The sequence below is a fragment of the Centroberyx gerrardi genome, chromosome 6, assembly GCF_048128805.1.
Source record: "Centroberyx gerrardi isolate f3 chromosome 6, fCenGer3.hap1.cur.20231027, whole genome shotgun sequence".
NCBI classification, from domain to species: domain Eukaryota; kingdom Metazoa; phylum Chordata; class Actinopteri; order Beryciformes; family Berycidae; genus Centroberyx; species Centroberyx gerrardi.
This window is the reverse complement of record NC_136002.1, coordinates 6,348,805-6,376,426: the sequence shown is the minus strand read 5'-3', so window position 1 is coordinate 6,376,426 and position 27,622 is coordinate 6,348,805. Positions and strand designations below refer to the sequence as shown.

General features: G+C 43.3%; 1 protein-coding gene across 1 annotated transcript; it reads right to left on the bottom strand.

Moving 5' to 3' along the window:
* On the bottom strand, positions 1-24,560 carry chrd (chordin). The gene is made up of 21 exons (XM_071919658.2): positions 24,295-24,560; positions 21,814-21,917; positions 21,026-21,152; positions 18,226-18,387; positions 17,482-17,599; positions 16,881-16,968; positions 15,145-15,286; positions 14,529-14,666; positions 13,756-13,838; positions 11,326-11,473; positions 9,532-9,638; positions 8,488-8,767; positions 7,146-7,387; positions 6,853-6,966; positions 4,512-4,703; positions 4,152-4,245; positions 3,902-3,958; positions 3,538-3,641; positions 2,489-2,752; positions 1,494-1,587; positions 1-1,127 (listed from the first exon to the last, which is right to left on the bottom strand). The coding sequence occupies exons 1-21, from the start codon at positions 24,434-24,436 to the stop codon at positions 1,063-1,065; spliced, it is 2,865 nt and encodes a 954-aa protein (XP_071775759.1). The 5' UTR covers positions 24,437-24,560; the 3' UTR covers positions 1-1,062.
* Positions 24,561-27,622: the final 3,062 nt, after the last annotated feature.

Below are 27,622 nucleotides of genomic sequence, written 5' to 3'. Positions count from 1 at the left end.
TTTTGTCTCCACACCGTTCAATAAATACAAAATACAAAGCAGCTTCATATTCAGAAACACCGATAGAAATTCATAAAATATTACTTCATACTGAAATTAAAAACAGACAGGCCACATAAAAGGAACACAGCTGATCCTGATGCAAACAATTTTGGATGATTGACATTTTTTGAGAGGAACAGTCATATTTTTGGGGTAAAAGACAAAAAAAAATGTGAGCAAGAGTGTTGCTGACTGGGTGAAGAGACAGATACAATGCTTGCTCTAGGTTTTGAGTGTGTGTGTGTGTGTGTTTTATAGTTTCTTGAACCCCACCTTGCCACCCAGCAAGTTTATTGCGCTGCATGTCTGTGCTGCTGATTAGCCGTACTCTTTACCAGTGGAAAACACACAACCAGACACACACATGCAGCTTTAAACAACAACACTTTCCCTTCTATATCCAATGCAGGACAGTGGGAGCTAAGCTGAGGCTGTACTTCAAAAAGAAGCCCTGTCGACGAAATCAACCAAATACCAAAAACATGTACAATTTTACAAAAGTCTGCCACTCCAAAACCTCCTTCAACACCAACAGGTTGGCCAGCAAGACAGTCCCAGAAACCGCTGTGTCACATATATCTGTATCTATATTTTTTTTTTTTCTGGATTGAGCTGCGTTGAAAAAGAAAATCAAAATCAAAACAAAAGTGAAATTCCAACAAAGATGCGAGTCTGCGAGGAGAAGGAAGCGGAAGGCAGCAGGTTTGAAAGGGATCTGGTTGGTCCTCTTTATAACTTCATCCCTTCTCTCAACGAGTCTTTGGAAAGAGAACATCTCTCGTTTTACTTTTTTTTAATTATTATTATTATTATTCCTCCTTCTCTGCTCTTCTTTGTTCATTACAATCCAGGCTGATAACAGGGTGGGTATGAGGGGAGGAGGGAGGAAAGGGGGTTTGTCTAACCCAGTGTGCAGGTCTGGGTTAGGTCCATCTGGGTGGATTGGGTTAGGGTTAAGGGGGGTAGAGGTGGGTCGGGGATTTCTTTTGGATGGGTATAGTGGGGGGGGTTTCCCACAGATCAGTGTCTCCAGGTTTGCCTTTTGTCTGGAGCCTTCGTCATCAGGTCGTCTTCCTCTTTTGAATCTATGGAAAAAGGAAAATGTATTTAGGTCACAAGTCCTGGAGTCACACAGTTTGTGCTTTGGGATTCTGCTGTTAGGATTTGACCAGTAAGAGTTTTTCAAGGCGGTCAGTGTTTCCCCCAGGATTTTATTCTTGTCAGGATGGAAAAGCCTCTGAAACAGCATTTCCATCATGGGACACTAAAACTCTCCATTGAATCCCAGACTAATGAAATTCTTAAGTAATTTACAGAAACATTATTGAACAATGAACAAATAAAATGTACAAAGCTGTGGTCAGGGAGGAACCTCCATCATATCAGAGGTGAACATGTGTTTTTGCATGTGTGTGTGTATGTGTGTGTGTGTGTGTGTGCTCACTGCTCACCAAGGCATTCGGGACAGCACTTGCCCTCTCTGCGGGTGATGTTGGTGCAGGTCAGTACTGGACATTGCTTCCTCTGACACTTAGTCACACCATGCTGGAGAGAAAGAGAGGTTGGTGAAAAGAGGTAGAATGGAGGGACGTAAAGAGAGAGAGAAACAGAAAGATGGAGAGAGTGAAGCGAGAGAAAGAAAGCGTGGAGAGACACAGGGAGGCACGTTAGGAATGCATTGGGATGGGGAGGAATACTCCATGCATCTTAACTCCAAATCCCAGAATCCCCCCCACTAGGACTGGAATGTCCCCCTCATGGGTTCAGGGCCACCCAGATCCCCCGCTGTTATCACAAGTATGGACAGGTTGTAGGCTAGAAAAAATAAGGAGAGGAGAACAACTTCTGATGCAAAAAGATTACTGTTCGTTCAAGCTAACAGCTGCAGAGATGAAAATGCGTTCATAGGCTGTGGAACAGTAAATGGCTATAAAATACATAGAAATACATACAAAGTACAAAGTATTGGAGTTTTCTCCATTGCTGCCTGAGGAAGTGTGTATCCATTTGAAACATGTGGCCTAAAGTGAACATGTGTCGTCTAGCTTTATTTACTGTTACATGACCTGTGAACATATTTTCATCTTTCCAACTGATCTTGTTCTTTTTTGCATTAAAAGTCGTTTCCCTCTTTATTTTGACAGTATTTTGCCTGGTGGTTTTTTCATGGTTTTTCATGGTTATACTGATGTCCAGCAGATTTTAGGCTACTCATGTTCCTATTGCTGTATATTGAACCATAGAAGTTCATTTGGACATGTAGGAATGCCATATAATACACCATAAATGTTTTTAAGCATTAAGCATCAGTAACTTTACTCCAAATACATTTTAAATGAGCTACCTTCAAGTACATTTTTCTTCTACTTCAGTGAAATTTCAGCAAACTAACAGGACTTCTACTTGGAGAGGATATGTTGGCACTCTTTCCAGCCCCGATACTTACATCACACCAGCAGTTGATGCACTTCATCTCCCCCACCAGCGGAACCCGGGGATGCCAGTTGTCGCTGTTCTGGTAATAGTTCTTGCCAAACTTGCAGTGTCTGGTGCCGTCGGCCTGCATCATGTCGGCGTGCTCCGGGCCGGCGGGGCTCCTCTCCTCCTCCGGACACTCCTTGCAGCAGTCGGAGGGGCTGCGCCTCACCGGGCGACCGCAAGTCAGCACGGGACACGTCACCTTCTCGCAGTGCACCTCGCCTGTCGACCCCTACAGATATAGTGGAGAATTAGCAGTGTTAGGCAGCGTTCACACGATCGAACTGCCAGCGCCTGTTTTACATTAGAGAAAATGGCAGCTGTGAGGCGAATGGAAAATGACCACATTGGAAAAAACACTGTGCCATGGCTTCTTTTTAGGCAGAGTGGTGCACTTTATAAAGTTGAGAAAAGTTTTTACTTAAAACTCTTTTTATTTTTACTAAAAACTTTTTGTGAGTGCACGCAATGAGTGCACATGATGTTGACTGCTTTGTTTGTGAGCCAATCAAAGACAGCAAGAAGAGGCAGGTTTCAGGGTACGTAGGCCGCTAACAGTTACCATGACAACCAGAATGAAAATGGAGAAAGCAGTTGCAGTTAAACTGGTAGTAGTTGTTGATCATACAGAGTCAATATAGAGTTGACTGTGTTGTGGGAGTTTCTGCTCACAAGTGTTTTAAAGTTGTTCATACTATCTGCTGACAGTGGCAGCTGCTGCAACTAGTCTCTTAGAAACAAAGTGCACCTAATGCAGCCCATTTCTTAACAGCACTAAATGCAGTTGCTTTTTCTAGAGAAAAGCTGAATAGTCTGAACATGCCCTGAGGCAGAATTGATAAGAAAATGATTTGTGTCTCAGCATCTTAAGGGTTTTGTACGAAATAAACAACTTCACTGGAGATGTTTACAAAGTAAAGATAGCCAGACGTGAGTGGATTTATGTGGTTTGTAAAGATTGTTATCTTAACGTTTGTCTCTTTTTTTCATGCTTCATGGTCATTGATGTATATTTACCTTGCAAGTGCAGACAGCACACTTAATGTAGCCGAAGGGAGGAACAAAGGGATGCCACGTGGTTCCCGGGGCGTGCATCTTCTGGTCTCCTTCAAAGTAACAGCCTGAGAGAAAGAGAAAGAGAGTGAGGACAGGGGGTCACTGAGGACAAACTGTCAGCATGAAAATGGCTGAGTCATTCAGAGTTAACTTCAATCTGCCGGCAGAAAGACAATGAATGAAATACAGCAGAGAGGGATTTCGAAAGAAAAAGAAACTCAGTGAGAGAGCAAGAGCCTCCAGGCAGAGAGAGAGATGGAGGAAAACACAGAGAGAGGGAGAGAGAAAGAAGCTAACAGAGGAGAGGAGGAGAAATGGCACTTACCTTCAGGATGTTCTTCTAACCTCTCCGGAGCTTTCATGTCCTTGGGCTCCTTCTTCTCTGTACAGGAAAAAGGAAATGGACACATAAAAAAGGATTCGTTTTCAACTGTGGGGAGCGCTTTGGGACTTTACCCAAAAGGATAAAATGTACACGCAACCCGGGACCGAGAAGAGCACAGCCAATATAAAATATGGTCAATTACACACATTTTCTATCACACACAAACAAAATCTCTGTCTATCTATCTCACCATCGCAGATAGGGCAGCACTTGTCCTCAGGCTGGATGGTGCGGGAGCAGGTCAACACCGGGCAGATGACTGGATCACAGATCACTGTTCGCTTCTACAGGGGAGGAAAGTGAAGAGAGAGATGAAGAAATGAGCAAGAGATGGAGGGACAGCATAACTAATATTAACTTAAACATACTTTCCTAAGACTGCAAACATGTTCAAAGAACAACTCAAGTCAATATTTTCAAAGAATCCCTGGCTAACAAACATAGCTGTAAAGAATCACAGAGCTAGAAAACAGTGGCTCAGATCTGAAAAGGTTCATATATCATACTCATTTCAGTGCAGCAGAGCCTCCCTTGTGTCTGGTTTCCTTACCTGGCAGCTGCAGGAGAAACACTTGTCGTAGTTGGGGGTCCAGCGGGAGCCGTGGGCGTGGTGCTGGCTCTCAAAGAAGCAGGTATGGGGGTCTTTCTTCAGCTCCTCGGGGTCCCTCACAAACAGGTCATCGAACTCGGCCTCCTCCACCTCCCCCCTGGTCCCAAACTCACAGTTGTTGGGCACATGGACCTGGAGAGAGACGTGTAATCGAAGAGAGAGAGAGAGAGAGAGAGAAGGGATGAGTGGAGATAAGGCAAGAGGGAGGTAAGGATAAAGGAAGCAAGGAATGAATGAATGAAGGAAACATGGAAGTGCGGGGAAAATGGAGTGAGAGGGAAAGGAGAGAGGGAGGTGGGAGAAAAACAAGAATGCAGAATGTGTCGAGGCAGCAGGAAAGATAGTGAGGAGAGGAGAGAGAGAGAGAGGGAGAAAGACAGAGAGAGAGAGTGAGGTTAGGACATGAGTGATGTGTTTGCCACACCTGACTTGAGGCTGGTGTCAAGCTGACTTGTTAATTGGTCCTAAATTGAGCATTCAGGCTGCTTTCCGTTCTGTGCTCAGGCAGATGGCTGTTTATGTGTTGGACCTGGTTGCTATTAAAACGGCTGGACCCTACTAGCAACGTGTGTGTGTGTGTGTGTGCGTTTCTTTGTTACTACCTCTAAAAAGAACTCATCAACCACTACACCTGCAAATGGGTTTGTGTGTAACTGTGGTCTATGTGTGTGTGTGTGTGTGTGTGTGTGTGTGTGTGTGTGTGTGTTTCTGAACCCCAATAAACTTTTACTTTTCAGCAAAACCTCTCTGAGCAGCCAAACACCTGCCAGTGAAAGTGTGTGTTTGTGTGGGCTAGTGAGTGCTAAGTGAGCAATCACACAGACGCATAAACACTCAGATGGCTAAAGGAGGCCCAGAGGACTCTCACTATTACCGCTCCTCCTCTCTCTTCAATCCCTCACTCCATTTTGCCTGTCTCTTCTGTTTTCTTCAATAATATGGGATCACTTTGCTCCATTAGAATCGCTAAAAGGCCTAATCCTTAATCCCACTGTAAAAAAAAGACTAACCCTCCAAAGAAAACTGCGATGCAGTAGGATGAGAATGTTGCAAAAAGCAAAATAATGCCCCACTTCCAGAATCAACAAATATCTGTAACTGATAAAACTGCTGCTTGGGGCTTAAAAGTACATTTCATTAGCTTTGTATTCACATTGCAGAAGGACTTTGATAGAGCCAATAACTTGAATGCAGAGATATGGTGGTTGATTTAATAGTATATGTTCCCCAGAACTAAATTTATGCTACCTAGGAAATTCAAAAACAAGCAACTTGACATTCAGTTCAAGGTTCAATTTTTCATTATTTTTTATAGCTCATGCTTTCAAATTTCATTCCTGTATTTCTAAAATTTCCCATTTAAGAGCTCATGTACTTGGAGAAAATGTTTCAGTGAAACCCTGCTTTTCACAGCAAGACATCTGGAGGTCTTGCTTGATGAGCAGTCAGGACACTAACTTCTATCGTTTGATTTAAAATAATGAAAAACCTATTAGTATAGCTCAAGATTTGAGGGCAAAATGATCCATCTAATCCATCTTTGTTAGACCTTGTTGTAGTGGAGGTCTAGCTTGCTCAGCTAGCATTTTATTGGGTTACGGCTGTAAAATGGCTGTCTCGTAATAGTAAAACAGTTGTGTTTTTGAGGGTGAGGTCGTTGCGCTGTGGCTGTGCTGTAGTAGTAAAACGATTATGTCATGCTTGTCTGATGCTGGTGCTGTGGACGTAGATGTACTCATTAGGGTTCCACTGATAAAGGGTTTTTGTATTGAGTCTGCCAACATTCAATATCTTTAAATTTGATTATTTTTATGCCAAAAAATTAAAAGTATTTAATGTTTCCCCCAGATTTTATCCTTGGCAAGGTAGAAAAGCCTCTGAAACATAATTCAGACCATCATGGGACACTAAAGCTCTCCACTGAAACCCAGACTAATGAAATTTGTTTAGGATTTTATTAAATTTGATGGGCAAACCTGGGATATATTACTGCCTCGAAGAGGAATTAATTCACAAAAAAAGCGAACCATTAAATTAATAAATACAATTTGCAAAGATAATACAATTTCTTTGAAGGTTTTACAGACTGTTTTTATGTCGTTGTGTTCAGGCAAGAAACCTCAGGCCCGATATATATCGATCTAACCTTTGTTAAGTCTCTCTGCATAAGAGCATCAACTACATGATTAAAATGTGCTTGTGAATGCAAATTTGTGAATGTGAATTTGTGAATGTACATTTTGAATGTAAAATATGATTTATGTGTTTTCCATCCACTTACCCGTCCTCGTATCTCTCCTCGGGGGTTGAGTTTGGTGCTGACCTGGATGAAGGCTGTTCCTCGGTCCAGGTGTCGCAGCAACTCAACACTGATGTCCTTCAACACTCCCTGAGCCTGGAAGAGAGGAGAGGAGAGGAGAGAAGAGAAGAGAAGAGAAGAGAAGAGAAGAGAAGAGAAGAGAAGAGAAGAGAAGAGAAAAAACAAGAGAATCAAGAGTATGTTTATGTATGAGTGTGTATATGTGTGTGTTGCATATTTGCGTTGCATTTGTATTTGTGTGTGCGCTGACGTACCTGTGAGCCGTAGAAGCCGGTCAGCAGCCTCTTGTGAGTGGTGGTGCTGTCGTCCATCTCGCCGATCTCAGCCAATCCGTGAAGGTGGGCATTGACGGTGAGGTCGTCGCCCTTGCTGAGGCCCGCCACCACGATTTCATAATGGAGGTGACACTGTTCATCCACCGACACCCAGGCATGGCCCCCAGCACCCGTCCTCACCGGGGGGGACACAAACTGGCCGGCCAGGGGGGTGGGCAGCTCTGGAGGGTCAGAGGAAGGAGGAAAGGGTGAGGAGTATGGCTTTCATAGATTTGAACTAAGAACAGGGTTTCCAGGGCCCTGATGTAAAGTTTCCATGACTTTTCCATGTGAGCTGGAACTGCATTACAAATGTGAACGGAAGTGACGTGGAATAACAGTGCAGGTGAAATTCAACCATCCATCATTCCTTCCATCGATCCATTCCTCTATTCATCCATCCATCCCTTAAACCACACATCCACCTTTCTGGATTCATTAATCTTTCTGTCTCTCTATCCATACACCACCCACCTTTCTCACTGCAGAAATGTCCATCTTAAGTAATTGAATCTACTAAGTCCCCAAATCCTATTGTTCTCAAAACAAGTGAAACAATCTACCTATGGAGTGAAATTATTTTACTTGTATCAAATGCAGTTTGACCTGCTTCAAGAATTTTCTAGAATTACCATAATAATAATAATAATAATACATTTTATTTGAGGGCGCCTTTCAGGACACCCAAGGTCGCCTTACAATGCATAAAAAGAAACATACTCGAACAGGTAAAAACAGCGAAACATGGCAAAGACACCAGCATAGACAAAACAAGTGACATAGGGTGGGCAGACACATATAGGAGGGGGAATAAAAACAGTAAAAATATATTCCATATATAATATGGATATATATATACATATATATATCTATATATATCTATATATATATAGATATATATATTCCATATCTGGAAATGGGCAGATCACTAGTATAGAAGAAAGTGAAGAAAGTGCTTGAAACAAATTGATGGATTTTACCTTGTATCCAGACTTATCAAGCTTATTTCAGGATATACTGCACTGGCAAATAATAATAAAAAAAAACATTTTTTCTTCTTATTTCAAGAGATCTACAGAAAATGTCTTAAAACAGAGATTCCAAATTCAATTCCTTGTTTCATGGTTATTTCTTGAAGAGAAGTCACAGATTGCGAAGAATCTAGTAAAATTGATTGAAATTAGCAAAATTATTTGCCAGTGCAGTAAGATAATTTGGACAAAAATTTTAGCCATCTCATCTATCCCACCATATCCATTCATCTATCCATTCCCTCCCCTACCGTGTCTGGGTGCCTCCAGGCCACTGTAGAGCAGAGCCTTGATCTGCCCCCTTAACTCCCCCTCCTGGCTGTGTGCCGTGGCCACGTTGATGAAGAGCTCGTTCTGCAGCAGCATGTGGATGTGGCGGGCCTCCAGCCGGCTCCAGCCACCCAGCGCTCGGCCCGTGGTCCCGTCGTACTCCGGCGTCAGGTCGTACAGCACCGAGCGCTTGTTACGCCGCCGTGGCTTCAGCTCGATGGTGAGGCCGACCACGTCGCTGGTCAGACCTGCAACCTGAACCTGAGGGGAGGAGGGGAAAATCGATGGTCGGTTGAGTTTGTTGTGGTTCTGTTTGGGTTGAGATCAGCTTAGTTTGATGCCAAGGAGAGGGAATGAGTTTACTTTTATTGATTTTCTCTCCTGTCCTGTCAATTCTGTCAATTTGTCAATTTAACAAATTGTAAAAACCATGCAGTCAGTTTGATACAGGTTTTTTGTAAAATAGAGTCCATCCAATTAATTTAGACTAAGACTGGTGCCACACTAAACAGCTTATAGGACAGATAATCTTGTTTGTGAGGGTTCGCTCCCGATCCAGTCAAGACCATCATGACAATTTCAGAACTTTTTGATTTTTATGTCTCAAATCTGGACAAGACTTAATGTTCTTCTGTAGTGTTAACTGGTCTGCAACTCAGATCTGAACAGAGACCAGCCAATGACAGTTGAGAAAAAATTGTGAGTGTATTTTTTTTACTTCCATGTTTATTTTGGTTGAGTTTTGCAGTAGCCTGAGAGCCTGTGTTTTCTAGGGGGTCGCTTGGTGTGAGGACTTGGGTAGTGTGTTATCCCCGCGTTTACCTCGTTGTTAAGTGTGTGTGCCTCTGTGATGCAAGATGAGAAATCTGCAAATGCCAGTGTGTGTGTGCAAGTGTGGAATGTACAATCTTTTCACAGTCATGTAGTGTGTCCCCAGCCTAAGCTGATGTATGATCAAAAAACTGCATTGTTAAAAAAAGTCTTACAAAGAACAATTGCACCCCTAACAGTGGACAAATCCGTACCTGGTAGTCCAATGTGCCGTTGTCATGGAGATTAAAGATGGCGGAGCCCACGCCTCCTGTCTTCCCCGGGGTCAACGCATCACCACTGGACATAACACTCTGGATGGCTAGACAGAGAGAGACAAAGATAGACTGTTAATATAAAAAATCCTCCTTATAGCACATTTTTTCTCACATCACTTATCTAAAACCATCACAATCCCCCTATGACTTTCCCTCCCTTAAACCATAGTAGAGCCTGACAGCATGTGAGATGAGGCAATGCTTTTCTGTCAAATTAAAATTCACTGGTTGGTTAGAGGAGGGAGAGGAGGAGTGGGGGCACAGTACATTCCCTCACGTTTTAAATCCCCACACGCATGCACACTGATGCACACACACAGACACACACTAACTCATAATGTCATCACTTCACCAAGAAAGAGTCGCTAAGGGGACAGATTCAATTGAACCACTAATCAGGGGGGCGTGTCTGCTCATGTATGTGCGTGTAAGTATTCGGGCCAAAATCATACATTTTCGGTCCATACACACACACAAACTCATACACACATACACACACACAAACTCATACACACATACACACACACAAACTCATACACACACACACACACACACGCCACAACCCACCCAAGGTTAAGCCTTAGAATGAGGTAACCCTTGTTGAATGCGGCAGGCTTAAAAAGATTGAACTGAGGAACTGTGAGAGGACAGGAGGGAATGAGTAACAGAGCAAGACTGGAAGCGCAGACAAAAACTAGAAAACAACATGGTAACGGAAAAAAGGGCTGAAGCAAAGAAATACAGAGAGGGGCGATGAAGCCAAAGACAAACAGGGAGGACAGTAGACGACAGGATCGATTAGATATGACAACACATGAAGGGAGAGAGAGAGAACGCTAGAGAAACAGAAAACATGGAGGAGAGAGAGTGGGAAAGAGAGGGATGAAAGAAGAAAAGGAGAGAGGGAAAGGAGTGTGTTGGGTTTGAATTCTTCACACATAACGTCAAGCTGTTAATCACAGCACTGGAACACCGGCATGGAGAGTCAGGTCCAGCAGACTGTGACCTTGGCAGCACCAGTGTGTGTGTGTGTGTGTGTGTGAGAGTGTGTGTGCATGGCTGCATGCTGGACAAAAACCTGCTTTTTCTGCATATTTGTGTGTGTGCATGCCATTGTGAATGTATGTGCATGCATCTGTGTGTGCATGTGTGGAAGCATGTGTGTGTTAAGACAATGAAAGTGCCTTTTCAACGTGTGCAGGACACCTTGATGTTCATGTTCAAGTATGCGTCCCATGAAAAGAACATGTGTGTGTGCTGAACGGTTTCAGACGATTAGACTGTCCACAACATTCCTGAAACCTCTCTCTCTCTCTCTCTTTCTCACACACACACACACACACACACACACACACACACAGAGTCTTGGTGGGCCACCAAGTCAAACAGAAGGTCTATAAACATGGTTTTCCCCCAGTGATAAGACTTGAAAGAACGGAGGGAGAGAGAAAGAAAGCGTAAGAGTATTTATAGAAGAGAGAGAGAATGGCAAAAACAGCCACAGATGGACAAGCACAAACGAACAACAACGCAAAACAGATTCCTAGCAACCTCTGTGTTTGTTGCCTGCACTGGGTTAGGGTGGGTAGCTGCGAGCTAGAATAATGGGTAGAGACGAGACGAGTGGAAAAAAAGAAGTGAATTGAATGCTTCAAGAACCTTGAAATGAATCTTACTTTACCCAGGTGAAGTTAGTTTAGTGATGTGCATAGAGGGGGCGGGGCCACTTACTGTCACAGGATTTCCTGCCAGTGATGAAGCCAGAGATTTGGCGGGGGTCCTGGCTCTCGGTTGCAACAGCGATCTCCAGCTGACCGCGGGATAACCAGAACAGTTCACGGCTATTCAGGTCAGTTAGCACCTCTGCAAAGTCAGGATCCTACACAGAATAAAAGAGTTAGGTCAAGGCTAGCTCCTCCACTGCTAAGAAGCTATTTGTGGGGTCGAACGATTGGGTCAATATAAAACTTGCTCCCACTATAAACAAGTGCCTTTTCAATTACCAGAAATGGAAATGTCATGTTATACGTTTGAGATAATGTTGAGATCTTTTTGACATGATGTTGTTACAACACTGACGTGTTGCCAGAGTAACCAAACCCCAACCCAACCAGAAAAAAGACAGCCCTATGATTTGTTTCCTACTGAAATTAACTTTGCCCTTCGGTTTACACTAAACAAACATGATCAGAAAACTGAGAGCAAACCAGGCCCAGAACAGTGAAATCTACTAAAGCTAAAAATTAATTCAGCAATCACAAAGGCAACACAAGTCAGAAACCATTATGGACACAAACAGTTATATCACATAAAAACACATGATTCAAGTCAACCCACTCAAGCCCACATTGAACCCTTGAGCAAAAATATGGCTTGCATTGCCCTAACACATTGCATATTGAGTAAAGCTTAGTTTCATTTCAAGCAGGCCGACAGGACTCCAGAAAGACAGGGGATTGGCGAGGACGTTGAAAAATGTTGGATTAATAGGACAGATGTACGAGCATGTTGAATAAATGTTACTTTTATGACCTCAGGGCCTCGGTTCAATATAAATATCCGTGTACCATAAATCCCTGTCCAGGACGGAGCCAAAACAGAGTGGGAATGAAGGCGGGGGGAGGAGTGAGGGAAAGTGACTTATAATTGGAAAAATGAATGGATAGAGAAGTGAGAGGAGAGTAAGGTGAAAGAGGATATATTGGGGTCTTGTGTAAATCAGTGGGTAGAGCGTGGCAGTAACACTGTCGGGGTCAGGGGTTCAATTCCCAATGGGGTCAACCATGCAAAAAGTGTTTGCACTCATAGTACTATAAGGCACTTTGGATAAAAAAAAATGTTTTTCTTCATAACGTGGATAGTGTATTGATTTAAATATTGAAATTGTAAGGGAAATGCGCTTGTAAAAATGTGTTTGCTTGCCTATGTGTGTGTCTCAGGACAGAGGGAAAGAGTTAATGTCATCTTAAGCTAAAAATTACATTGCTATTTAGCTGCCAGTGTTATCCAGAGTGACTTAAAATGAGTGAGCAGTTAGGGCTTCGGTGTCCTGCTCAACGACACTTCAACAGGTCACGGAGCTTGAGCCCTTTCAGTTACGGGACGGTCTGTCTAAACGTTAGGCTAGAAACAGGCGCATTAGCCCTTCACTTCACGCAATTCCTGGCAGAATTAAAAACAGACCCGCCTTTCATCACTCCTCCTCCCCCTTTCCCTCCCTCCTTCCTCCCTCCATCCATCCCAGCCCACAGACCGCTAACCACTGACATGTGTGAGGAGTGTGTATGTAGTCCATCCTCTCTACCTTCCTCCCTCTTTCCTCTGTGTCTCTCATCCCTCGCTCACATCTGTCTCCTGCAAAGCCTCCTCTCCATACTTTCTCTCGTCTCTTGTTTCCCCCCCCCCGCTCTTCCTCTCCATCCATTTTTTCTCGTCGTGTCTCAGGGTAGTTAGCTGTGATCAGAGCGGCGGCGACAACAGCGGTAGGATGTGGGGACCAAACCACATCCGTCTCCGGGACAGGGGAAATCAAGAGTGTGAGTGTGTTGCTGTGTCATCTGTTCCCAACCGCCGACAACACTCCTCCTCCCCCATCCACCCTTTCCTTCTTGGTCTATACCGATAACACTTTCCCCTAAAACTTCTCACTTATCTCATACTGGATGGAGAACATGTTTCTTTTGGTGTATTTTCATATCATGGATATTTTCATTCTCTTTGTCTAACTATATTGTACTGCCCTCCCCTGACCCTTGTCCATTGTCTGGTGGGGCCAAGGCTAGTTGGACTGATACATTGCTTTGTTGATATATTGGGTCTTTAATTAAAAATGGGATATTGGCCAGTCAGTGTTGCCCATTGTCGATAGGGTGGATGTGATGCAGTTTGCTGGATTACTGGAGTTGATTTGTTAGATAATTGACTATGCATTCATATGATTTATCATTAGTATTATTATCCTGGGTTATTTCACTGGAGTTTTAGTGTCCCATGATGGTCTAAATGCTGTTTCAGAGGCTTTTCCACCCTGACAAGAATAAAATTCTTGGGGAAACACTGAATCCTTGTCATATTTTGGATTTTTGTGCATGAAAACAGTCAAATTTATAGGTGCCATGTCGGTTGACCGGTAAACCCCAGTGAATGTGTGTGAATACTCACATGAGCAGTGACATTGGCTCGGATCTCCCTCAGGATGTGTTGGCGGTACATCAGCTGGACCCGGATGGGCACCAAGGGGGGATCTGAGGAGAGACAGGGAGGGAAAGAGAGAGAGTTTGGAATAAGTTAACATACACGCATTGTTTCTCTCTGTCCTCCTTATTGCCTGCCATTACCTTCCTTTCAACATCTCCTGATCTAAGTAGGTTTGTAGATTGAGACATTGAGATACAATTTATAGAAACTCATGGACTGAGGTGGCAACAGACATCCCAGAAGAGAATTCTGGTCCCAGTGGTTTTGTGTAAACTTTATTTATCCAGGGATGATCGACTGAGCACCTATGCTCCTTTTCAGCCTGCAGCCTGCTTCACATTCATACAATGAAACCCATTCATACCAGTACAGCCACCGTCTTCCACTGTTGGCCACTAAGCAGCTCCACTGGAGGAACTGGGGATTCAGTGTTTTCCTCAAGGGAACCTTGACAGTAGTTGTGGGAGATGAGAACAACCTCATTTGAACTAATCATAATCTGATAACTGCCTTGGCTTTACGATCTGCAAAGCTTGTGATCTGTCCCAATCCTTTCTATTCTCATTCTCTCTCTCAGTCTATCCTCCATTTTCTCTCAGTCTCAATGCTACTTTATCCCCAAAATACCGTGGCCCTCCCACCCTGCTTTCTTGAGCACTCTTCTTTTCCTAGCGCTTGTTTTCCTCCTCCCATCCCTCTCTTCATCTGCTCCTCTTCCTCTCTCTCTCCCCTCTCACCTTTGTCTTTGTGCTTTAGGAGGCCTTGCAGGATGAGGATGAAGTGGAGGTTGTTCTCTGTGTCGCTCAGCGTCAACATGGCGATGCCTCCCATGCCTGAATTCTCCTGCTCCGATGTCAGCGTGGAGCTGAATGTCTCTGTATAGACACACACACACACACACACAAGGTTAACGTAAGGTTAACAACATGCAATCCACCACAACCATCATTGATATACGATCGCCCAACAGCTACAGTGCATCATGCTTGTGAGCACAAACACACTTGCTCACACACACACACACACACGCACACTCCCACACACACACACACACACACACACACACACACATTTGCCATATTGAGCATATTCATACCCTTACAATGGAATGGCCTATATAAATACTTCTCTGTAAACAAAATCCACATTTTTTAGCTACATTAATCCATGCGAGGCTTTTTAAGATTACATGAGAAAGTATACAATTCCACTGCTTTGTAAATACTGAGTTGAGTTGTGTACTACAACACACAGACACACATACATACAGGCTTCCTTAAAGGCACATTACACAAAAAATGTCAGGCACAAAATGTATACACATATGCTATAATCACACACACATACACACACCTGCGAACAGTGCCCTGTGTTTGATGATCTTCCCCTCCACCTCTTCTCGTCTGCCATTCGATGTGGTCATGGTGATGCGCATCTGCTCAGTTTGCAGCTGTCTCAGCAGAGGCTTGGCCAGGTTCTTCCACACTCCGCAGATCTGCACACACACATAGAGGCAGGTAAGCTGTAGTATTGTCTCATTTAACAGTAGGGGTAGGCTATGAGGGTGATCTACCATAGGTAGGCTACATCCATATTTCCATATTTTCCATATTTCTCTCTCACTCACACACACACACACACACACACACATACGCACACACATCTGTTGAATACATCAAACCATGCGATTCTCAAGCTGTACTCCCAACCCCTGGCCACAAACCTTCAACATAAAACCACTATTTCCCTCTGAGAGAGGAGGGAAGAAATGTGGCAGTGCGCCGGCACCTCATAACTCAGGGTTCAGGGGTAATCTCCTATTTTAATTAGCAATACTCTCTGTCCCCCTGCTTAGCAGTGATGTAACGCATGAAAAATTCCCTTTCGAAATGGTTCGCTCCAGCAACCTCCCTCATCCCTCCCTCTTCCCTTTTTGCTCCGGAGTGTTTTTCTCCAAGGTCCTCTGTTGCTTGACATTGGATAGGGGGCATTTGTCTAAAAATAATAATGGGCCAATTTCTGGGACCTATATTTAGGGGGCTCCTGCCTCGCTGCACCGCGCCTTCAGCCTGCTGCTTAAATGCAATGAGGAAATGTGTGTAGTTTGGCCTGAGGCGGGAAATGGAGCGCTGATGATGTAGCCAGGCCTCGGGCCGTATGTGAACACACTTGCATAGGTACTAGGGTTAGACCAACATATCAGTTTGCTGATATATGGGGCCGATATTGGCCTTTTATTAAAAATCGGACATGTGTCGTCCACCTCCGATATGATGGAGTTTCCTCACTAACCATAACTAGTCCAAGTTGACCCTAACCAAAATTTGAATGGGTAACTTTGATCAGATTCCACACAAGTAAATACGTCTTTTTTACTTGTTTTTTACTTTCTTACTATTATTTCTATATCAGATGTCTGACCAGAAATCATTCCAGTGTGGTGTGGGAGGATTTTACTCAACAGTCTGTGAAACCTGCAGTGAAACCTGCCTCACCCTGCCTGAAGGAGCTGCTAACCCACCTAAAAGAATTTCGCTAGTATGACTTTCAATGGAGAGTTTTAGTGACATATGTATGTGCAAGCACCCGTGCACATACTGTGTGCCTGCACACTCACACACCACGTCTGCACACGCACAGGCCTCCACTTAGATAACTCCCCAGTCCTTCCCTCTGTCTCTCTTGTGTACTTGACGCAGAGTTAAGTGACTGTGTGTGTGTATGTGTGTGTGTGGACCTAATCATGGCATTGTGTGTTTGTTTGTGAGTATATGTTGATGTTTACTGCAATCAAACTGAGTTTGTGATGTTTAGAAAGAGGCAATGAGGCAGAAACAAAGTGTCATTGTGTGTGTGTGTGTGTGTGTGTGTGTGTGTGTGTGTGTGTGTCAGCAGTGGTGTTTATTTTTGCAGGGTGAGTTATGGGGGGGAGAAGTCAGAGTTTGAGCAGAGAGTCACGAAGAGCGAACGTTCATCATGGAGCTACTTAATCTCTCCCTCTCTCTTTCTCTCTCTCGGGACACACACATATATACACACACACAACAAAAACAACCATAGCGGAAGCAAGAGGACATGTGACATCTTACCATGTCTGACTGTCCCTTGGGGACCCTGTACTCAAAGGCAGCGGTCCCATCTGAATCCAGGAAGGCTATTTTATTGGGACGACCCATTCTGGAAAGAGCAGGGGAGGTGGAGGGAGACAGAGAGGTAGAAATGTCATTTATAATGTAATTTTAAAGTAATAATCTGTAACATTTTCATATAAATAAATGTACTTTTTGCTACTCTCTGGCCAATTGATGTAACACAATAGTGATTTAACCAATAGCCAGTCCATGAAACTTCTGTTCTAAACATGGTGTCTGGTAGGTCTTTCCCGGGAAAAACCCTTTGGCGCACAGGAAATGAATTGTTTTATATTTCCAGTTTGTTTGGAATAAATAGAAGAAGAACTGGGTAGTTAGCATGAGCAGTGATAGCCACCATGGCTGAACAGACAAAAAAAGAGCGCCACCTACACAAACTTAAACTTCGTCAACAGAAAATCCAAGGAAAAAGCACTGGCCACACTGATTGATCTCTGGGAAGTGCAGTATCACTTAGCACCAGTTAGATGGAGGCAAAATAGAAAAAAAACAACCATCTTGTCAATTACCACTGTGTGTGTGTGTGTGTGTGTGGTACCTCTGGAATGTGATGGAGAAGGCCAGGCTAGTTCTGGTCAGAGAGAAGCGAGCTCTGGCAACACCACTGGAGCTGGGCAACCATGAGTCTGTCACCCCCGTCAACACTGCCACAAAGTCTACAGGAGGAGAGGGAGAGAGAAAGAGAGAGAGAGAGGAAGAGAGAGAGAGAGAGAGGGGTGGGGTGGGGGGGTGGGGGGGGTAAATAACTGCTTAATAACATGCCATGATAAGCATTCCTGTTCATATTGCCTGTGTGTGTGTGTGTGTGTATGTGTGTGTATGTGAACCTCTATGCCTGAGATTCCTGAATGCATGTTCTACGAAGCATGTGTGTTTGTGTGTGTGTGTGTGTGTGTGTGTGTGTGTCCGCTATGCCATGATAAGCATTCCTCTTCATATTGCCTTTATTACTGTATGTGTGCCTGAGTCTCACTATTACCGTGTGTGTGTGAAGCCTACTGAAGTCCTGAATGCATGCTCTTTGCAGCATATGTAATTCATATATTTCACACTCCTTATAGTTCTTAGAGTTATTCTTAAAGGTCTTATAGTTCTACTTAATATGTTCTAGTGTTGTAATTGTCAGTTGTGTTATGTTTCATTCCCCCCTGCTGCTGCAGTGACCCAATTTCCCCATGGGGACCATTAAAGTTTCATCCTATCTTATCTTTTCCACTGTGTTTTCTGTGTACATCACTGTCTAGATGTGTGTGTCTATGTGCCCATGGGTGCTCCTCCTCACCAGTGCGGCTCTCCCCGGGGCCCATGTCCTCGGAGCTCAGGTAGGATCGGTCGTTGTAGGACTTGTGGAGGTCGTCCTCCTTCTCCTTGCCCTCCCTGCCCTTCTCTTGGAAATACTCAAAGCCGTCCAGCACGGATTCCGCCTGCTTCCTGTCCTCCTCGCCTAGAGAAGGAAAAAAAAAGGCAGAGTTTAAAAGTTCAAAAGAGAGCGAGAGATACCTGCCTAACACCTGGAGGTTGGTATTGAACAGTACTGAACAAGTGAGCACAAAATATAGGATATGGTGGCTTCAAACCAAAACTATTGATGTTGGTATCAGGTCAAACCCTAGTTTGGAGATATAATCTGGAATTTTTTTCAGCATCTAACTTTCAGTTACATTTACTCATATATTCTTCCTAAGTTTGCCTTGTAGATGAAAAATTATGTTTTTGGAACTTTCTGAACACATCATAACTCAACATATAGGTCTATTTTATTCCAGTGTTTATAGACATTACAAATGTAAACAAAACTCATGTTAAGCTGCCACATACAGTCAGTCCTTGTATGAAAAGCTCAGACAATAAATTTCAGAGAGATAAAAATGTCTTCAATCCAGTAAATCATTATGTAAACAAAGACTGTAGGAGAGCGACAAAGTATTTGCATTTATGGATTGAGCCTTTACCACAGAGGCCCATAAAGTCTGTTCTTTTGCCTCATATTTATCTTCCATGATAATCCAAGGCATAACTTGCTCATTATCCCAACACGGATTGAAAATAAATAAATAAACATAAATAGAGTGTGAATCACAGCATTTTTATGCGGCACTGTGGGGAAAACAGTTGTTGAATACATCCTGAGTATTTGAAAAAATGTGCGGAGCGTTTGATTTATCGAGCGATGTGTCCACTTTGGAGGCAGTTTAAGTATCTGGCGAGATAAACCAAGTGAACCTCAACACTTCAAAACACATTCAGCTACATTTTTTTTCCCAAGTCTGGTGCACAGATGAGGCAGCAGCGTCAGCAGCCCTCCTTTTTCACTTGATGATGTTTTGAGAATGGATAAAGAGTGTGAAATATGTGGGCATGGAGAATGAAAGAGGGAGAGGGAAGGAAAGAATGACTAATCGGGGATGAGCAAGACAGGTAAAATTTACAGAAGGAGATTTATAGTGGAGATAGGAAGAGCATTAAGGTATTCTGTGGAAAGAGAAGGATGAGGGGGAAGCAGACTGCAGTCCAACGCCAAAGAAAAGAGCTCTTTCAGCACCCCGTCATTCTTTCTGTCTGTCTCTTATTTCTCTCTCTCTCTCTCCCTCTCTCAGCCAGGGGTAACTAACTAGGGTTGTTTCTTGGGGCTGAAGAGCATAAGGAGAATTGGGAGTGACACTGGCGTGCGATCCCAACAATGACCCGCTGTTCCACACACACTGCTGTGCGTCTTGATGTAATGTGTGGACTTCATTGCCTTGCACACACACACACACACAGACACACATGCACACACACACACACACACACGCCACACACACACACAGGGGTGCTCATACAGCCAAAGACAGACACACTGACACGATTTTGAGAAACACAGTCACCAGCTCTTACTCACCCACACTTCATTTCTCCAAGGCCATTTTCTGAGCTCGGAGCTGAGCTGGACTGTCTGCTTTTTTTCTAAGTGTCTTATTCACACACTTCCAGCGCCCCCCCCCCTCCCCAAAATCCCATCATCCCCCCCTCGCTCCTCTCCTCCTCTCCTCAATCGGGCACGCTCCGGGGCTTCTGGGTAGTGTCACTCTCACTTCTCCCTACTCTGCAATACTGTATCCTCAGGTGCACCAGCCATTATACACACACACACAAAAACAGACACACACACACACACACACACACACACACACACACACATATAAACACACACACATTCACACACACACATATAAACACAGACACACACACACACACACACACACACACCATTTTCCACCACTTACACAAACATACTAGCTGCTTTAGTGCCAAAGCTAAGACAAACACACTCAACCTTTTCCTTAAAACTTGACCACAACACACACATACACACACACAGCTCAGTGTTGTCCCAGTGATGGAGGCCACAGTGCTTTACCTTTACTTTCCATTCCATTACCAGACACACAGGGTAGAAAAACACCCAATCTGCTGAATAACTACACAGCATGAAGACCCACCCTGTGTGTGTTTGTGTGAGCGTGCGCGGGGAGCACTAATTTTATAATAAGGTGGAATTGTGTGCAACAGCGTGTATAAAAGGTAAGTGGCACTGTGTGAGTGGGGCTTACTGTAATAGATGGGCCGTGCCATTGGTTGCTGCTGGTTAGAGAAAATGTCTATTTGATCCAGCTGAATGGAAAATCAATTGACCTGTTCATTGTCTCTATCAGCCGGTTTAAAGACAAAGCAGCTGACCGAGATAGAGAGAGAGAGAGAGAGAGAGAGAGAGAGAGAGAGAGAGAGAGAGAGAGGGAGAGAGGGAGAAAAGAAAGAAAAGGAGAGCAACTGGGAGATATAGGGAGAGGAAGGGAGGGAGAGGGAGAAGAAGGCAAGAGGTATGAATGTAAAGAAAGAAAGAATAGAATTGGCAGAGAAAGGGATAGCAGTAAAAAAAATGTTTAGGAGAGGAGGACATTGATGTGAGAAAGGAGGTAAAAAACAGAGAGAAATTGTAATGGAAGGATTAGGGTCACAAGTGCATAACAGTTGACAGCCACTAATCTGAGGAACATTAGGGCAGTGGGTGGTGTGTATGGGTGGGGTCAGTCGGTGGTTACCTTTCGGGCAGGTTTTGCAGCAGTGTCCCGGCAGCAGGACAGGCTCATCACAGTCGGGCTCCGGACAGTCCTGCTTGATGTTCTTACAGTTTACCTTCCCAAACACCTTGCCGCGACGACTCTTTTGCTGCAAAACACCAAGGAAGTAGATAAATCGTCTCACCAAAGCATATGTTGGCATGTTATCGCTACACTGAGGACATACAGTAAAAATATTGCTATTTTGAGGCAACAATTAATTACATATTCATTTGCCATTAGATTTTCTCAAAGTATTCATAGCATTTTCTACACTTTTTCAGTGATTCTCAAAGTGAGGCCCAGGGGCATTCAGGGGTCCCCAGAAAATGTAAAAACGGGCCCCATTATCTGAGGCTTGCACTAACAAACACTGAATGGCACTCTCTTGTAAGTGAAAAAATAAATTAAAATAGCAGTGGCCAAAAATGGACACCCGTTGGCCAAATGCGGTCACACACTCTTTAATGTGGTTTCCAGTTTCGAAGCGTTCCCTGTCAAAAGGCAAGTCATATGAAATCATACATGAGAAGCTAAATTAAATTTCATGTAACATGGTGCCCAGATTTGGCCACTGTTACAGTAATTTGTTATTTCACTTAAAAAGAGTACAATGCAGTGTTGATGATGGGGTCCCCAGCCAGTTTTTGGGTGTTTCTTTGCCTGAAGTCTCTCTGTTTGGGGCTCCTGTGTGAGTTTGGTTAGTTAGTTTATCCAGCTATTACACAGTTAGTGAGTGGAATAATCTGCCACACTGAGGCAAAACTTACAGGTTCGCAGTAGCACTGGACACAGTGCATGACCCCAAAGGGCTCCCCCAGATCTGGGTGCCATGTGTCCTCCAGAGAATAGGACCGACCTCCAAATGAACATCCTGTAACACAAATATTGCTGATTACACATGGTCACCTTGACAGGCAGATAACAGGTAATCATAATCAAAACTTTGTGCCACTTATCAAACCATGTGCCATTATTGTTTAGAAATGCATTCGACATCATTGAGATAATATGACCATATCTAAGGTGCATCAAACCCTTTCTAATTATAGTAAAATTAATGGAACTTGATGTGATATGAGGGGGAAATAAGAGGTGAGTTGAGAATTAACCCCACAAAACACGTCAGCTCAGTGGATTGATGTCATCTAGTCCTCCAGGCCACTGAGGGAGACTGAATGAGACGGGCCTGTTTATGCTTGTATTGGATGATGTGAACTGGACTGCAGCGTACTAAAAGTTCCTCATGCCCACAGGCCTATTAGCTGATTACGAGAAACAAGGAAACTGCAACTCCTAGGGTTAAATCCAGTGTCAGACCGCAGGGCTAAAGAATCTGCAGACTGAAGCCTTATACCTATTTTCATACTTAAGAAATAAATCCTACATAGCTCACTGCCCAGGCATGTCAGAGGGAATTGAAAATCATTGGATGCCCCATGAGTTCTGGGGCTCAACTTTGCATCCTGTCTCATTTAAACAATGAGGGGGCATGCATGCATGAGGGATATTCAATTTTCCACTCAATGACTATCAGAGATTCCCAGAAATTCACACAATATACGCCAAAACCTTATGAAAGGGAACTTTAGAAATCATAAATTTTAGAGGGATACTATATAAATGCTATAGCATAGTATAGGACATAGAAAAATACCATAAAATACGATAAAATGACTATAAACTCAGTATGAAGTACCACAAACACAAAAGTCCCTATATGAACACTATATATCTCTTATGGTGATACTGAGATATAAAATACCATAAAGTAAAATAAAGTCACTGTAAACTCTGTATTGAGTACCACAGACACACTAAAAGTCCCTGTAAGAATATTCCAGTGAGTTCTCCTTAGGAATGAGTGACTGGCTTTTAGCAGCTTAAGCTACCTGGCCTATCATCAGCGCGCAGTGTGTGTAGTGCGCGTGTGCGCGTGTGTGTAAGTGCAAACTCCAAACGTGATGTTTCCCCTTGCCAAGTTCACTCATGTTGATGGGTTGCCTTCGCACTGCTACCAACCTGGTTCGCATTATTCTTTCATTAAAGTGACTATACACTTTAAACAGTCCAGTCGAGTTAAAGGGAGCCAAACTGAGAGCCGCTTGCCTTTGCCTGCTCCTGTCTCACTAAAGAAATAAATCAGCTAACTGAGCTTCTGGCATACTCAGAGCAGCCAATGCTTGTAATGGAAAGTCGATTGATTACAGTTTCCAACAGAGGATTAAACGTTAAGGCGTTGGTTAACGTGAAGTTCCCAGCGTTTTTAACTCTAGTTTAGTTACCTTATAAAAACTACAAGGAGCTTTATGTAGGAGCATGCACATGGACCAAATGGCATTCGCTGTGGTTATGACTAAGATGTTTGCTGCAAGTTTACATATGAAGTAACCATAATAAGTCTTACCAACTTGAGGGGCATTTGAAGAAAACGGGGAAAGGGACAAATATATGGGGAATGAATGCCAGTAAAGCAGAGCAGTTAAGACTACAAAAAGAGCACATTTAGGCCAACTCAACATTAAAGTCCATGTGTAGCTTTGAAAACATTGCAAATTCTAACACCTAGCTAACTTTTACGTTGACCCATTTGTAACTTGCGGGCTACTGAACCGTTAAGTCACTAGTTGACCTGGCCCTGGTACGAGCCGTTGTCTCGTATGGAGAAAGCGTCAGGCCAATCTCCATTGAAAGACCTGGCAATTTAAGGTCGCCTTGTTTACCAGCAAACATATATCTCATAGACCATGACGTAAGACCTGTATAGTTTCATTGGGAGGCACTTTGCAATTCAGGATACATATAACCCACCAAGCAGCATTCATTTCAATAAAATTTCAGCTTTTAGAATTGCTTCACAGTGCTCGCTACCGCCCTTCTCGGCATGTTTTGGGTGGACAACGATTGTGGGAATTACTGGCGAACTACATCTAAAACTTGAAAATGTAGATAAATGAATACTGCTTGGTGTATTAGGTAAGTGCCGAATTGAAGAGTGGTTCCTAACACTATATAAAAGTCACAGTGAGTCTTGAGTCACATATTATGGGATATGTAACTTGAGTAAGAGCAAGGCCACGTGAAATTGACATATTTTTGAATGAAGTTTGGCTTACCCGCATTCTCATTCCATACACCAACACAACAAGCACGTATCGCGGCTACAGACGACCAAAAATATGTTCGGAACATGTATTCATGAAAATAAGTTTATAACGAATAAAAAATACTAAATATTACAGTTTTCTTACCTGACAAGCCTTTGGAGGGCAGCGGTTCTCTCTCTGACTGGATGGGCAGAGCGGGAGACTTGAGTCGCGAGGCCGCTCCGGTGTGCAGCCACGCGCAGCTCAACACGCACAGCAAGGAGCGGAGCGCGCGGGGAGCCTGCATCACAACTCTCCCTCTCTGACTTCTTTACTTTTCTCAACAAAATATATTTCCCAAACCGCCGATAAAGGCTATTTTATGACGTTACTGTCGACCTAAGCCAACTGATTATCCCCCCAGCAAAGAATTAAAGTTCCCTCCTTGTGTCCAAGTGTCCGGTGGTCAGTAGTTGAGAGTCCCTTGTTTTAAATCATCCGAGTTGGGCCTGTAATTCCAGAGAGAGACGGGGTGAGTAGACCAGACAGAGGTTTTCCGAGGATAGGATACACTGTCTGTCTTCACTGTGTGCCAGCAGCCTCCAGAGCCTCCTCTGAGTCCCGTCCCTTTCTGCTTTATACTTCCCTGACAGCTTGGAGCAGCCACCGGTTGGGAGGGTGGGGAGGGATGATGGGTGGGAAGGGTGATGGGTGGGGGCGGGTGATGGAAAAGAAAATTGACGCCCCTATCAATTCACTAAACCCTAAGTTATGACAAAGTACCTACATCTAATATCATTTGGCACCAAAACTTTGACCAAAACTTCCTTGTTTATACCGACAATGTCTAGGGACAAAGTGGAGCCATGGCTGGATATTATTATTTGGTCGATGTGATAAATTATTGGAGGTAGTCTATTGGTCACCAAACTATCAGTTTAAAGGGAACATTGGCCCTGAATATTCCACTGATGTGATTTTCATAGCTTCCAAATAGATTCCTGGCAATTTTTGGCTTTTGGCTTTGCTTTTCATTACAGCTAAATATAAACAGTACAAGATCACATTTGGACTCACTAAGCTAAGCAATGGCCAAGTCCCTGCATGTAATAGCTTACCATTTGCCACAAAAACTTCCAAAATCTTGTTTATATCAGCCATATTTCTGGGGACAAAGTGGAGCAATAACTGATAAGATAATACAGAAAATGTGATCATATGCTTATAAGGCTATCATTATCTTATTTAAATAACTTTTTATAAACTGTTTTCATAGACTTCCTTTTATTTGATGTCTTTTACCTATTGCTTTAATTGTTTTAATGAGATTGTTTGCTTTAAGTGATCCAAACAAATATTATTATCATTATCATTATCATTATCATTATCATTATCATTATTATGTCATAAACTGTCAGCTTCAGATTTGTTTTATTTATTCTTTTATCTAATCATTTATTTATTTGTTTATTATATGGCTCCCAAATACATTTCTGGCAATTTTCCATTTGATCTTTGCTCTCTATTATAATGATAAAAACTACAAGATCAAATGTGGACTCAGGCTCAGCTATGGTGAATGCCACCCCTTGCCATACCCAGCTGACACCAGTAAAAGTGTTTCAGAACACCTAGAGACACAGTGTGAATGTCCACATCGTGTACAGTAAGGAATGTGTGAGTGTGCGCTGTGGCTGGCCGCCCTGTCTATTTATTCAAGTGTGTTTGGAGCTGAGACCTAAGTGACTTAACAGAAACAAATGAAAATAGCTGGAATACCTCATGGCAACCCGTTTCAATTTGTCCTGGCCCTCTGCAACCCTCTGTCCTCTTTCAGACCTCTAACTGTTTATTTTGCCATGGCTAAAAGCCTACCTGGACAAGCCTACTTAAAACCCCATTTATTACGAATTAGTTCAATCTGAACGATTCTCACATGGATCAAGGTGCCAGAAGCCATTTAAAAAAAAAACCCAGAATCGTTTAAAACTCGGTGCAGCCAATGCGGTGCTCACAGCGTAAACAGCTCCATCCTGCATGGGAAATGTATTATTTTGATCTTGGGGATTTTTCCTGTCAAAGAAAATAGACTGGTTGAGCAACAGTCCAGTTCCTCATAGCGGTCCCTTGGGGGCCAGAACGAGCGCTCTGCGGTTCAAGTTTACATTACTGTAGTGCTGCTCATGGCTGATTTATTCTGGGGAGTTCAGCAAGGGTCAGGCTTATTATATGGCTATAATCATGGAGTGGAGTGATTGATTGGAGTTATTTAATAATAGGCCTACTACTCATAATACTAATTCTAAAACTACTACTATTAATAATAATACTAATAATATTTCTCAGTACTATTAATTACTTTAAGTTCTTGCACCACTGCCTATCATAAATTCTATTCACAGCTGGTTATCTCTAAAGAACCATAAAATAACCAAATAACCATTTCCAGGGGGGGAGTTGGATGTTGCTTGGAGAAAAGCCATATATCATCAGTTTGTTGACCTGCAGTTCTGGAAAATGGTGGGACCTCTCTGCTTCATCCACATGTTAACCATGATGATGATGATGATGCAAGAGGACAGCTTTCCTATATCTAATATTCTGTCCCATAGGATCAATCACCCTGTTACTTTTCCTCATTGTGCTCACTTCTGAAGAGAGAATGAATAGTCAAATTAAACTATTCCTCATTTTGCTTGGGACCCCCTGCAACCACTTCAAGGTCCCCTGGAAGTCCCCAGACCTCACTTTGGGAACCACTGAGCTAGACTATAACAGCAAAACACATATGGGTCTACTTCATTATTTTCAATTTTCTTTTAGTCAGATTTCAAAATATTTTGTCCAAATGATAGTTGCACTGAATGATCACCCCAAAGACACCTGGATAATCTATGCCATTAAACTCAAAAGTGCACGCGGGTACGTAAAAAAAAAAGTATCAAACCTAATGGTTTTGTGTCAAAAGTGCAGGCCAAGGTGCGAGAGCAAGGTGTTATTTTTATGCATGTGTCACATTAGGTGGCCTGTGGGAGCCACTTCCATCCGGGTGTGGGGATTCACGCCGGGGGCCCCTCCTCTCCTCCGGGAATGGGAGTCGATGATGGCCTGTTTGCACTTCATCATCGGGTGATAAGCGACGCTTTTATTTTGTGCTGCACACGGTGATTCATTAGGCAGACTGGATGGCAAATTGTTTATTGGAGCTAACAAAACCCGGTGCACTTGTAGCCCCACTGGCGTAATGAGGGCAACATTTTTTGTGTATTGGAGGCTGTAGTGACTTTTACGCATGGTTTGAACTAGCCCCGATACGCACCCTTGTCTCTCGTAGAGATCGCAAGAAACGCCAAACTCTATTCAATTAATCTGGCAGTTTAATTTCGCATCGCCTATCGGCATAGATACGTACACCATGAAATATGACTCAAGACTTTTCTGCATCATTAGGCTCCACTCTTCTATTCGGCATGCATATAATCCACCAATCAGC